Here is a 14,131-nt window from a genome sequence, read left to right on the forward strand (position 1 = left end):
AACATTTCTCTCCGCCCCATGGCAAAATGAGTAGAATTGTAGGAAATGAACTCTAAAACATCCATTTTCGCTTAGGCTCTCCAAAAGGTTGCATATGTGAATATGGATGTGGGTATGCAGACCCCCCCATGACGAGTTCAGCGTTTTGTGACCCCCACCCCCATTAAAGTTGCCCATCCCTGAGATGTCATCCTGTACAGTACCCCTGAACAGAGCCAGTTCACCTTGGAAGAGAGATGTACACACATCCCCCACCCACTGGCCACAGGTATCAATCATTTCAACAACAGTTTTGATGTACATTTGGTTGAGTTGTCAACTAACATGAATTCAACATGAAATCAACAGAAAATGGCACCATGTCATTGGATTTAGGTCCAGAAAAAGATGATGAATTCCCTTACGTTGATGACTTACGTTGATGACTTACGTTGATGACTTACGTTGATGACTTTTTGCAAATCCAATCAGTTCCCCACGTTAATTAAACATCATTGATTTAGATTGTTTTGCTGCAATGACGTGGAAACAATATTGATTCATCAACAACAATAAAATCCTAGTGGGCAGTCACACGGTGACAGGCAGAGCGAAGCAGGCAGACAACACAGTTAGTTAGTTATTACTGTTGGCTTTGCCCGGAACACCTTGGGGCTGGTAGTGTTTTCTCTGGCGTCTTCATGCTGGATGAGAGAGGAATGCTTTAGTGAGATTCCTCCTTTCCACTCTGCTGCTCCTCTCAGTGTATTGTCCTGCTCACCTCCAGCCTGTTCACCCTGCACTCCTCTCAGTGTATTGTCCTGCTCACCTCCAGCCCGTTCACCCTGCACTCCTCTCAGTGTATTGTCCTGCTCACCTCCAGCCTGTTCACCCTGCACTCCTCTCAGTGTATTGTCCTGCTCACCTCCAGCCCGTTCACCCTGCACTCCTCTCAGTGTATTGTCCTGCTCACCTCCAGCCCGTTCACCCTGCACTCCTCTCAGTGTATTGTCCTGCTCACCTCCAGCCTGTTCACCCCTGCAGTCCTCTCAGTGTATTGTCCTGCTCACCTCCAGCCCGTTCACCCCTGCACTCCTCTCAGTGTATTGTCCTGCTCACCTCCAGCCTGTTCACCCCTGCAGTCCTCTCAGTGTATTGTCCTGCTCACCTCCAGCCTGTTCACCCCTGCAGTCATCTCAGTGTATTGTCCTGCTCACCTCCAGCCTGTTCACCCCTGCAGTCATCTCAGTGTATTGTCCTGCTCACCTCCAGCCTGTTCACCCCTGCAGTCATCTCAGTGTATTGTCATCTGCTCACCTCCAGCCTGTTCACCCCTGCAGTCATCTCAGTGTATTGTCCTGCTCACCTCCAGCCTGTTCACCCCTGCAGTCATCTCAGTGTATTGTCCTGCTCACCTCCAGCAGTCATCCAGTGTATTGTTCACCCAGCCCGTTCACCCCTGCAGTCATCTCAGTGTATTGTCCTGCTCACCTCCAGCCTGTTCACCCCTGCAGTCATCTCAGTGTATTGTCCTGCTCACCTCCAGCCCGTTCACCCCTGCAGTCATCTCAGTGTAGTGTTGCTCCTGCCTCACAGTCATCCAGCCCGTTCACCCCTGCACTCATCTCAGTGTATTGTCCTGTCCTGCTCACAGTCATCCAGCCTGCTCACCTCCAGCCTGTTCACCCCTGCAGTCATCTCAGTGTCACCGCTGCACTCATCCTGCTCACCTCCAGCCCGTTCACCCCTGCACTCATCTCAGTGTAGTGTCCTGCTCACCTCCAGCCCGTTCACCCCTGCACTCATCTCAGTGTAGTGTCCTGCTCACCTCCAGCCCGTTCACCCCTGCACTCATCTCAGTGTAGTGTCCTGCTCACCTCCAGCCCGTTCACCCCTGCACTCATCTCAGTGTATTGTCCTGCTCACCTCCAGCCCGTTCACCCCTGCACTCATCTCAGTGTATTGTCCTGCTCACCTCCAGCCCGTTCACCCCTGCAGTCATCTCAGTGTGTTGTCCTGCTCACCTCCAGCCCGTTCACCCCTGCAGTCATCTCAGTGTGTTGTCCTGCTCACCTCCAGCCCGTTCACCCCTGCACTCATCTCAGTGTAGTGTCCTGCTCACCTCCAGCCCGTTCACCCCTGCACTCGTCTCAGGAATGCTTCAAACACCATGACCACAGGCTCTCATTTAAAACGCCATGTTTGGAATGACTGGTGGGATAGATAGACAATTAGGTTTTCTCACGCCAACATGCAGCGGCAGGGAACCACAGATCACTCCTGTCTGGTTGACAGGCAGATTGAGCCATCCCCAGTCCGTCATGTCAGGAGGAGACCATTGACTCCATGGATGAATCTCAGTTGTGTTTCTTGATTTCCTTGCATCCTCTTCCCTCACCTCCTCAAAACGCATCCATGAGAGAGGATCCATGGAGTCAAGTAAACACAATTGAGATTCACTCCCAAGGAGTCAGTGGTCTCTTCCCGACTTGAAGGAACCTGTGGATTCAGATTTTTGGACCTGTAGATAAGATTCGATGTGGTTGTATATCTAAGGGAAGATGGCCTATATTTATCTGAAACAGTGGTGTTTGGGTCTGAGCAGAGAGAGGAGGTAGCGGGTAGAAGGGGGTTTGTCCCCACTGCTCTTGGGTCATGGGGGCTGGAGGAGAACTGGCGGCTGTGGTTCCCAGGCCCTATCAGAGGAAGTGGTGCCTTCTGACCCGCTGTCATACGCACATCCTGACTGTCTGTGCAGCTCAAAGCAGCTTCCTCACTGCTCCCTGCCCTCCTCCTCCTTGACCCCTCCATCCACACTGACCACAATACCACCAACAACGTCCCCTACGCAATCATGTTACTGCCACAACTCATCATCAGGGATTGTGGTACAACTTGCCTGCTTGTTTTTCTCATGTGAACCCTTCATGTTTTGTGTTTGGAATCTCTACTAAGAACAAACACTGACTCACACGCACACAGCACTCAGACACAGACACACAGCACTCAGACACACGCACACAGCACTCAGACACAGACACAGAGACACACAGACACTCAACTGAGCTAGATAATCATCGTCAGACTGTCCATTATTGTGTTGCCCAAAGAGGAAGAAAATATGTGATGAAGTCCTATGTTATTACTATATTATGCTTCAGTTCCTATATGTCTAAATCTTGTGCTTAGATAGGGATAGTCCTTCCTCTGATGTCTCATCCCCTGCTTGTTTCTCTTTCTGCTGGGAGACTACGGCTTCTAAAGAGACATGTAATTGGAATAGCTGAGGTTGAGCCCAGCCGATTTGAGATTCCTCCCCGTGTTCCCCTCCCTCTCCTCTCAGACCCAGACTAGCTGAGGAGAGGAAGGGATGGGTTCTTCCCTCAGACAACCAGAGGAAAGGCAAGCACACCTTTCCACAACACAGAAATGTGTTCATGTAATGAATGACAATTACAACAATACTGAATGAACACTTATTTTAACTTAATATAATACATCAATAAAATCTATTTAGCCTCAAATAAATAATGAAACTAGTTCAATTTGGTTTAAAGAATGCAAAAACAAAGTTTTGGAGAAGAAAGTAAAAGTGCAATATCTGCCATGTAAGAAACGTTGAAGTTCCTTGCTCAGAACATGAGAACATATGAAAGCTGGTGGTTCCTTTTAACATGAGTCTTCAATATTCCAGGTAAGAAGTTTCAGGTTGTAGTTGTTATAGGACTATTTCTCTCTTTACCATTTATATTTCATATACCTTTGACTATTGGATGTTCTTATAGGCATTTTAGTATTGCCAGTGTAACAGTATAGCTTCCGTCCCTCTCCTCGCCCCTACCTGGGCTCGAACCAGGAACACATCGACAACAGCCACCCTCGAAGCAGCATTACCCATGCAGAGCAAGGGGAACAACTATTCAAAGTCTCAGAGCAAGTGACATTTGAAACGCTATTAGCGCACACCCCGCTAACTAGCTAGCCATTTCACATCAGTTACACCAGCCTAATCTCGGGAAGTCATAAACAGCGCTTGAAGTCATAAACAGCGCTTGAAGTATTGCGAAGAGCTGCTGGCAAACGCACGAAAGTGCTGTTTGAATGAATGCTTACGAGCCTGCTGGTGCCTACCACTGCTCAGTCAGACTGCTCTATCAAATCATAAACTTAATTATAACATAATAACACACAGAAATACGAGCCTTTGGTCATTAGAATGATCAGAAACTATGATATCAAAAACAAAACGTTTGTTCTTTCAGTGAAATACAGATCCGTTCCGTATTTTATCTAACGGGTGGCATCCCTAAGTCTAAATATTGCTGTTACATTGTACAACCTTCAATGTTATGTCATAATTATGTACAATTCTGCCAAATTAATTACGGCCTTTGTTAGGAATAAATGGACTTCACACAGTTCACAGCGAGCCAGGCGGCCCAAACTGTTGCATATACCCTGCTTGCACGGAACGCAAGAGAAGTGACAATTTCCCTAGTTATAAGAAATTCATGATAGCAGGCAATATTAACTAAATATGCAGGTTTAAAAATATATACTTGTGTATCGATTTTAAAGAAAGGCATTGATGTTTATGGTTTGGTACATTGGTGCAACAACAGTGCTTTTTTCGTAAATGCGCTTGTTAAATCACCACCCACCCGTTTGTCGAAGTAGGCTGTGATTCAATGAGAAATTAACAGGCACCGCATCGATTATATGCAACGCAGGACAAGCTAGATAAACTAGTAATATCATCCACCATGTGTAGTTAAGTAGTGATTATGTTAAGATTGATTGTTTTTTATAAGATAAGTTTAATGCTAGCTAGCAACTTACCTTGGCTTCTTGCTGCCCTCGCGTAACAGGTAGTCAGCCTGCAACGCAGGCTCCTCGTGGAGTGCAATGTAAGGCAGGTGGTTAGAGCGTTGGACTAGTAACCGGAAGGTTGAAAAAACTAATCCCAGAGCTGACAAGGTAAAAATCTGTTGTTCTGCCCCTGAACAAGGCAGTTAACCCACCGTTCCTAGGCCGTCATTGAAAATAAGAATGTGTTCTTTTAACTGACTTGCCTAGTTAAATAAAGGTAAGAAAAATAAGAAACAATCAGTGACCAAAAATACAGATTACTGATTGTTATGACAACTTGAAATCTGCCCTAATTAATCGGCCATTCCGATTAATCGGTCAAGCTCTAGTTTAGATGGTACAATGATGCTCTACACTATACTTGCTTGTTTTGTCACATAAACTGACATTTTGGAAACTATTCTAATTTTAGCAACCATCAAATGTTGGAGCGATTTCTGCATAGTCCATCTTTAAAGTAGAAAGAAACCAGGCACAGTTACAGAAAGATACAAGTCAAATCCCACGTTGTCGAGTGTTTGTTTTGGTGTTTATGAGATGTTGGAGGAGATAGAAGTGAGGACCTCACCCTTCATCTTAACGTTCTCCAGCGGTTTGTTGGTGAGAGTGCTTGAGATAACGGACATTCTTTGGCCCTTTTCCTAGCGTTCTCCCCCAGGTTTCTTATCACGGTGGAAGATAGTCCCTGTCTTGTAAACATACCTCCAATGACTCTGATTCTCACACAGCGTTTCTCCTGTAAAACGGTCTGCTGGTCTGGACTCCACATTCTAATCCATCAACCTGTCTTCATAAAAGCTTTTGTTTGAACATATTGGAATCCATTCATTGCTCTCTCCCAAAGTCTTTGTGATATAAATGTTCACCGAGGAGTAGAATGGCCAACTATGATAAATGAACTTGGTCTTTGGATTGGAACAAATGCTGTCTCATCATCATTAGTCACATTTAGGCCTGGCTATACATTATTCCTGAATCAACTTGGAACCAGCACAGCGATAAACAGGCAAGATATTGGGAGGGAAGTTCTGCCATTTCATGATGGGGAATCATTTGTTGAGAAACTCTGTGAGGAATTTGATTTCTGAAGTTGCCTTTGGTGCTGGAAAAAATTCCCTTTTGTTTTCTCAGGCTTTGCAGCAGTCTGGTTCAGTTTAGGTGGTGGGGTGGGGTTCTGTGGTGGAGCACGTTGAAGAATGCTTTGGAAGACCTCGACCCTGGGATGCATGCGATGTGGTTATGGACGTCTGCTTTGCTATTCAAACTATTTCAGGGAGTTTTTTTATCCCAAAGAAAAGATGTTGTCATTTGAGGTATTTCTTAAGATATCAACTTTAGTGTTGCATTGTCTCCTAAAGAATCAGTGTCTTCGTTTCAGTTTAATGTGAGGTAAATGTGTGTGTTTACTGCATTACTGAGCCCTTATTTACACAATTGCAGACATGTGTCACGCCAAGGTACAAAAATGCACCATGTCCATGCAGTCTTCTGACCAGAGAAAACAAGGACTTACAAAGAGCATTGAGACGAGCAAAGCCACGGGAGTTTGAAATACACCGATAGGCCCACGTGTTCTTGTCCCCTTGAGGGTTAAGAGGGTTTAGTGACAGCTTTTTTCTGCTCAGATTCATATTTGCTTTTCTCTAAGAGGAGGTTAATTGTCTTAATGTTCACATGGTTAATATTCATGCCATGGGGGCGCTCCTCAAACCTCCCTCTGCTCATTTCAATACCTCCATTGTCTGTCGCCAAGCACCATTGTTCAATTAAACGTTGGACTTTAAACTGGGAAACTCTGGTACACACATCCTTTTATAGTTGATCATGGTCGTTCTGTTTGATCTGGTCACTCACTGAACTCTAAGTTACCTGTACATACTGTATGGTCTCCAGAACTTTACAAACTGTCTTCACAGAACCCTGTGTCTCTCCCAAATGCCCCCCTCACCTCTCACCCTCTCCCCAACCATGGGTTACTGTTGCCAGGCTACAGCTGAGATCTGTTGGTCCGTGTAAGCTCAGGCCTGAAAGACTGTCTGTTTGGGTCACTGCCCCTCCTCCCTCCACTCCGCTCCAGCCCCCCCCCTCCTCACACAATGGAGTTCTGACTACTTTAGCTCTTTTATTTGGCCCACAGAACTCTCCCCTACCCCCAACCTGTTGGCTCCTCTCTGAGAAAGAGGAGAGCAGGGAGAGAGAGAGGGGGGTGTTGGGGGAGGAGGATCTCTTCTTGTTGGCAGTGTGGTGTCAGTATGGACTCTCACAAAGAAATGGAGCTGCTGGTTCCTGGTGGTGGTGATGGTGGTGGTGGTGGTGATGGTGGTGGTGGTGATGGTGGTGGTGGTGATGGTGGTGGGAGTTTGCCTGACGGGGGCTGTGCTTTGCTGTGGGCAGAACACTGCCTAAGAGGGACTTTAGTTGGAGGTTACCAAATTCCCATACCTTCGTAAATTCCTCTCAAAGCAAAAGCTCGCAAACAAGGGAAGGATAATACTTCCATGAAAGTTCTCAGAAGTGTTGAGGTTGGAGATTCCTTCCTTCCTTCCTGTTGAAGGGGATGACAAGATGGTGGCCCTGCTGTGCTTTCAATCCTGTTATTGTTATTGTCCATTTGTCTTGTATGGGCTTTTGGTTGATTCACAATACCTGTGGAATAGGTCACCCTTTGAGTGGGGATCAGGCCATTCATCCATACTTGTTGCTCTGTAGGCCGTGACCGTGGTGTGTCGAACCGTGTCACAGATTACGGCGTGACGTCCACAGGTGAGCTGGCCTGTGACCCCTGTGTCAGGCTGGGTGATGTATTGTGTCTCAGAGGGTGGGCTCAGTATTACCTTGCACAATGGCCCACAGAGCAGAATTAGTGTTTCTGGGTTACTGTCACACACACGGGCTGAACAGAGGTGTCCTGATTCACACACATAAATCAATGCCTCTTTGCAGTAGGTCTGTCTGGGTCCCTTGATGTTGTTCAGAAGTGTCCCCCATAAAGTGTAGAACGTTGGAGTAGCTCAATGTCATTGTCACCTGTTTTGTCATTTCCCAGTGGATCCCCAGCCCTGTGATGGGCTCACCATACTGCCTCCCTCCTCTTCCAGCAGCTATAGTGGTTGTAAGTTCCTGCCTGTTTTTGGATGTGTACTGTGGTGTTTCTTTGCATGTGTGCGCACATTATACCATGTGAATATTTGCATTGTTTTTGTTGTCGTTGGTGCCCTTTTGGTTGAAGGTGTAAAAAGTACCTCCATTGCATGTGAGTGTTTGTGAAGGAATGTCGTGTGTGTGTGTGTGTGTGTTGGTGTTCGTGCCTCGTCTACCAGCCAGGCAGAATAGCTCCGTTGTTCTAGCAAGAGTAAAGTAAAGAGTGGACCAACACCAGACAGCCTGAGTCTCTGACAGATGTGGACAGATGCATGGTGCTGGCTGGGGCTGAGTGGGGCTGCAGCTGGCGTTAACCCTCAGGTCTGTTGTGACGTGAGGAGATTACCCTGGCTTTTCTGGCCCCGGGCCCCGCTGCACCCCACAGGCCTCCCCCTCGTCTGGCTCTGGCACACTCTCTTCCTCAAAGGTCAGGAGTCAGCCCTCAGTAAATCTTGACACAGGTTGCGCAACCCCCACCTGCTCTCTCCACATCCTACCAATAAACACCCCCCTCCCACACACACACACACACCTGCTCCCTCCACATCCTACCACTAAACACTTAACAACCCCTGGCTCTGGTCGAAGGTCCAGCAGCTACTGCTCTGCTAGGCTACACTACAGCAGTCTCAACGGACAGGGACTTTCACAACAGTGGTGGAATCCAGATGGCTGTAAAAGTCTGAACTCCCAGATTCTGATAAGGCTGCATAACTGAACCACAGGTGCAGGACAAAATAGCGTCCCCCACAGCCACGAGACTGACAGAACCCTGGTTTAGTTATGTGTTCCGAGAGTAGCATGTTGACAATGGCCAAGGCCCTACACAAAAGAATGTGTGTTTTGGCTGGAAGGAAAGCAAACAATCTCTCCACTGCATTCCCTCCTGCTCTACCGCTACTGCTGCTCAATCACAGACACACACACACACACACACACACACACACACACACACACACACACACACACACACACACACACACACACACACACACACACACACACACACACACACACACACACACACACACACACACACCTGATTTATTCTCACAATCCAGTCATACTCTTTCACCCTTACTTCCTTACTTCCTGAATTGTAACATCTCTCAGTCAGTATTATCCACACATTATGCAGGTCTCTCCACAGTCGTCGGTTGAGATTCTCCTCTCCTCTCTCCCTTAAACTTTTAACTGCCGTAACAACAGAATAGAAGTCAAAAAGATTTGAGTGTGACTGCCCGGGTCTCATTCACTGTGCCTCAGACAAACACACACACATACAGTCTCACATCCGCTAGTTTCTAGAAGTAGCTGTTATTCCCTGTCTGTCTGTCTGTCCAGGAGAGTTGTTATTCCCTGTCTGTCTGTCTGTCTGTCTGTCCAGGAGAGTTGTTATTCCCTGTCTGTCTGTCTGTCTGTCTGTCTGTCTGTCTGTCTGTCTGTCTGTCTGTCTGTCTGTCTGTCTGTCTGTCTGTCCAGGAGAGTTGTTATTCCCTGTCTGTATGTCTGTCCAGGAGAGTTGTGAAGACCTTTAGAACAGAACAACAGGCTGTAAAAGATGGCTGTTCTTTCTTCAGCGTTTTAAATGGCCACAGCACAGAATGGCCTCAGAAGAGTTTGAGTGTCAGTCTGTGTTGTTAGTTTTAAAACCTCCAAGCGGTTCCCCTTCCCCTCCTCAGTCCGTCCAGTCCTCTCTTTGTGCCGACGCAGCGCTGTCCTCGTTTCTTCCTGGGTGACACCCTAGATTCCAGACATAGTTCATTTGCTTCTAAATAAACCCAGCCAAGCCATGACAAATAGCTAAGGGGACGAAGGCTTGGGAGGGAGGGAGTGGGGGGGTGAGGCGGGTGATTGGTCCGGTGTCAGGGCTTGCTCGTTCATCTGTGAGGTTGCCTGGGCAACAGGGATATGGGATTCAAAGAGAGTGTTTTCAGAGCAGGGGACGAGAGATTACAGGAAATATGACATGACATTCTCTCTGGACCAGACCCCCCTCTATACCCCACCCATACCCTCCCAAAGACATTATCTCTGGACCAGACCCCCCTCTATACCCCACCCATACCCTCCCAAAGACATTATCTCTGGACCAGACCCCCCTCTATACCCCACCCATACCCTCCCAAAGACATTGTCTGGACCAGACCCCCTCTATACCCCACCCATTCCCTCCCAAAGACATTATCTCTGGACCAGACCCCCTCTATACCCCACCCATACCCTCCCAAAGACATTCTCTCTGGACCAGACCCCCTCTATACCCCACCCATACCCTCCCAAAGACATTCTCTCTGGACCAGACCCCCCCTCTATACCCCACCCATACCCTCCCAAAGACATTCTCTCTGGACCAGACCCCCCTCTATACCCCACCCATACCCTCCCAAAGACATTCTCTCTGGACCAGACCCCCTCTATACCCCACCCATACCCTCCCAAAGACATTCTCTCTGGACCAGACCCCCTCTATACCCCACCCATACCCTCCCAAAGACATTTTCTCTGGACCAGACCCCCTCTATACCCCACCCATACCCTCCCAAAGACATTCTCTCTGGACCAGACCCCCCTCTATACCCCACCCATACCCTCCCAATGACATTCTCTCTGGACCAGACCTCCCTCTATACCCCACCCATACCCTCCCAAAGACATTCTCTCTGGACCAGACCCCCCTCTATACCCCACCCATACCCTCCCAAAGACATTATCTCTGGACCAGACCCCCTCTATACCCCACCCATACCCTCCCAAAGACATTATCTCTGGATCAGACCCCCCTCTATACCCCACCCATACCCTCCCAAAGACATTCTCTCTCCAACAGAATCCGCCCAACCCCCGCCTTCCCTTCCCACAACCACCCACATCCCCCGGCCAGCTCTGCCCCCTCCTTTCCACAGCCTGACTGACATTATCATTACAATCAGACTGGTGACCTTTGACATCTGACCTCCCAGCGTGTGAGTGGGTTCATAGGGAAAGCCAGGCCTATGCTGCAGGAGCTTTGGGACACGAAGGAGTAGCCGTGGAAACTAAGCGAGCCAGCGGGAGGAGGGTGGGGGATCTCTCGCTCTCTCTCTCTCGCTCTCTCTCTCTGTATATATATATATATATATATATATATATATATATATATATATAGCTGCTCAAGTTCTTCTTCCATGTAGAGGAGCATAACTCTCAACACTGACCCAACTGACCCCAACACTGTCCCAAGAACCATTATGTTCTTACTGTAATGGCAGTTTTGTTCAAAATGACCGGTTGTCTAATTAATCACAGCGGCGTACTTGAATAATCTTGTCTGAGGAGGACTTTCCTGGGTTGTTCTGGATTTTAGGTCCGGTGTGTGTGTGTCTCTACGGCTGCACATTCATGTGGGTGTGCCTGCCTCTCCATGCTGAGCCCTGTGGCTTCTCGGTCTCGCCATTGTCATGGCAGGTAGAAAGAAAGGCCACAGAACACTGAGCAGTCTTGTTTTTAGGAAGCAGAGCTGAGCAGCCAGTGGAACACAGTGTAATAGAGAGACAGAGAGCAGGCCGGCTCAGTATTCAGCGCACAGGGCCTGGAAACCCACAAGAAGAGTGGCCCCTACGGGTCAGGAACAGCTCCTCCTCCCCCTGTACTAGCCTCAGGCCCCCCAGTCAGAGAGCAGGCCGGCTCAGTATTCAGCACACAGGGCCTGGTAACCCACAAGAAGAGTGGCCCCTACGGGTCAGAAACTGGACCTCCTCTCCCTGCACTAGCCTCAGTCAGAGAGCTGGCCGGCTCAGTATATTCAGCACACAGGGCCTGGTAACCCACAAGAAGAGTGGCCCCTACGAGTCAGAAACTGCACCTCTTCTCCCTGCATTAGCCTCAGGCCCCCAAGTCAGAGAGTAGAGTCATAAAAGCAGATTGAGATCACAAAAGAAGCACAAACAGTAACAGAGATGATCTAACCCCTCCTGCAAAAAAGAAGAGGAAAAGCCATTGTTGTTTTCTGCCCGGGGGTTATTTTACAGTGAAAGAGGAGAGTGGGCCCAAAGGGAGGGCCAGGGCTCAGCCATCACTGCCCTGTCATCAGCTTCAAACGACCTGTTTGAAGTGGGAGCCAATTCCCGTCCCTATCCCTTGGCCGGACCAGGGCTCCCTGTCCATGGGTGGATGTAGGGTTATCTACCTATCACACTGGCCTCCCTCTCAACAGACCCCAATAGGTACTGCTTCGCCGAGCTCTCCCTCCCCTGGGGCCCCTGGAGTAGGCCACAGGAAACCTGTTGCACACTTTTGGTTCAGGCTTTAGTCGTCCATCAAGATGGTGTGATGCGTTACTGGAAAACAACCACTAGGAAGAGGCCCAGGAAGCAGAGACATTTATTTCTCACCTAGTCTTTAGAATCGTTCCAACGCAGCTCTCAGTCAGTGAAATGTTGTGTTAGTGGAGTCTGCATCTCTCATAGGTCAGCTATGTCCCAGGTGGTCTGTGACATTGTTGACATGCTTTTGTAAGCTGCTGGTTTTTGGGCGTGCTTGTTTTAACGTGAGAAGGGGGAAAAGTGAGAGCTGAAGTGCGGAAAAGGAGTAATGGTGGAAGAATGTGAACTGGCATGGAGAGAGTGATGCTTTCCAGCTGGGAACAACGGAGGGAGAGGGAAATGGAGAAGAGTGCATGTCTTGTCTTTTACAGACAAGAGAGAAAGACAATGACTGATGGCTTACATCTGTTTCCGAATTAGAAATAGTGTGTGTGTAATGTGTGTGTGTGTGTGTGTGTGTGTGTGTGTGTGTGTGTGTGTGTGTGTGTGTGTGTGTGTGTGTGTGTGTGTGTGTGTGTGTGTGTGTGTGTGTGTGTGTGTGTGTGTGTGTGTGTGTGTGTGTGTGTGTGTGTGTGTGTGTGTGTGTGTGCAGTATAAATATTCTGACTGAATGGAACCCACCCAGTCCAGGGCCAAGGGGACGGACTCCTTCCAGGGTCAGAGTCAGGGGCGCCTGCCAAGGTGTCTATCAGGGGGTGGAGCAGGAACAGGGAGGGAGCTGGGAAGGGGGTTGCCTGCCTGGCTTTTGGCTGGAAATCACACTAGTTTCACATCTCTCCCAACAGCCTCAGCTCTGAGGCCTGCTGCTCTGCTGCCAGTCTGTCAGTCTAACCGAGGGTCTAACATGCTGTGTTCCGTATTTCTGTCCAGGTGTCGGCCAGGGTACATCGGCCCTCTGTGCCAAAGCCTGGACCCCTGTCACCGGTCGCCATGCCTCAACGGAGCCGCCTGCAAGAGCCAGGTGGCCAACGGAATGCCACAATTCACCTGTGTGTGTCAGAGAGGGTTCAGAGGTACGTCTGTCTGTCTGTCTGTGTGGATCAGTGTTTCCTGAGAGAGTGGTGTGGGAAAGAGCTGATCTGTGCACGTTTATGTAAGTATGTAAATACAATGATGAGAGGCAGTTGAAGGCTCATGCATGCTAATAACAAGTTATAAAGCATATATTAGGTTTAGGTGTTAACTAAAATGTTCATAATGAGACATTGCATCCCTTATCTATCCTCAGGTCAAGACTGCTCCCTCATAGACGCCTGTGCCACCAGCCCCTGTGCCAATGGTGCCCGCTGTGTCAGTTGGAATAACCACTATAACTGTTCCTGCCCACCCGGGTTCCAGGGGAAGAACTGCCGCAACGATATCGACGAGTGCCGCAAGTCTGGCGTCTGTCTCAACGCAGGCCTCTGCATGAACACCCATGGTTCCTTCCGCTGCCAGTGCCCACCTGGGTACAGCGGGCGCACCTGCGAGGTGTCCTCCCTGCCCTGCGCCCCCTCCCAGTGCATCAACGGGGGCACCTGCCGCCCGACCGGAGATCACACCTATGACTGTGCCTGCCTGCCAGGTAAGCTGATTGGCTCATAAACTGGCCTACACACACACACACACACACACACACACACACACACACACACACACACACACACACACACACACACACACACACACACACACACACAGACCCCAGAGCCCCGCCAGTCACTATAAACCCCATGTCTTTCTCAGGGTTCCCATGCCTTTCTCTCTCTCTCTCTCTGGCTGCTATTAATAGCTTGTTGACGGGATGGGGGGGGACAAACGGGGGTTGGGAGAGGAGAGTGGGCCGCTGCTCTACTCCA

At 48.9% G+C, this 14,131-nt stretch overlaps 1 protein-coding gene across 1 annotated transcript in view; it reads left to right on the plus strand.

Moving 5' to 3' along the window:
* The window catches only part of LOC118365794 (neurogenic locus notch homolog protein 2-like), a 55,912-nt gene that overhangs the window by 14,651 nt on the left and 27,130 nt on the right, over positions 1-14,131 (plus strand). The window contains exons 3-4 of the mRNA XM_052491040.1: positions 13,164-13,306; positions 13,522-13,857. Of these exons, the coding sequence (XP_052347000.1) occupies positions 13,164-13,306; positions 13,522-13,857 (479 nt within the window). The remainder of the gene's footprint in view (positions 1-13,163; positions 13,307-13,521; positions 13,858-14,131) is intronic.

Source organism: Oncorhynchus keta, chromosome 32, assembly GCF_023373465.1.
Source record: "Oncorhynchus keta strain PuntledgeMale-10-30-2019 chromosome 32, Oket_V2, whole genome shotgun sequence".
Lineage (NCBI taxonomy): Eukaryota > Metazoa > Chordata > Actinopteri > Salmoniformes > Salmonidae > Oncorhynchus > Oncorhynchus keta.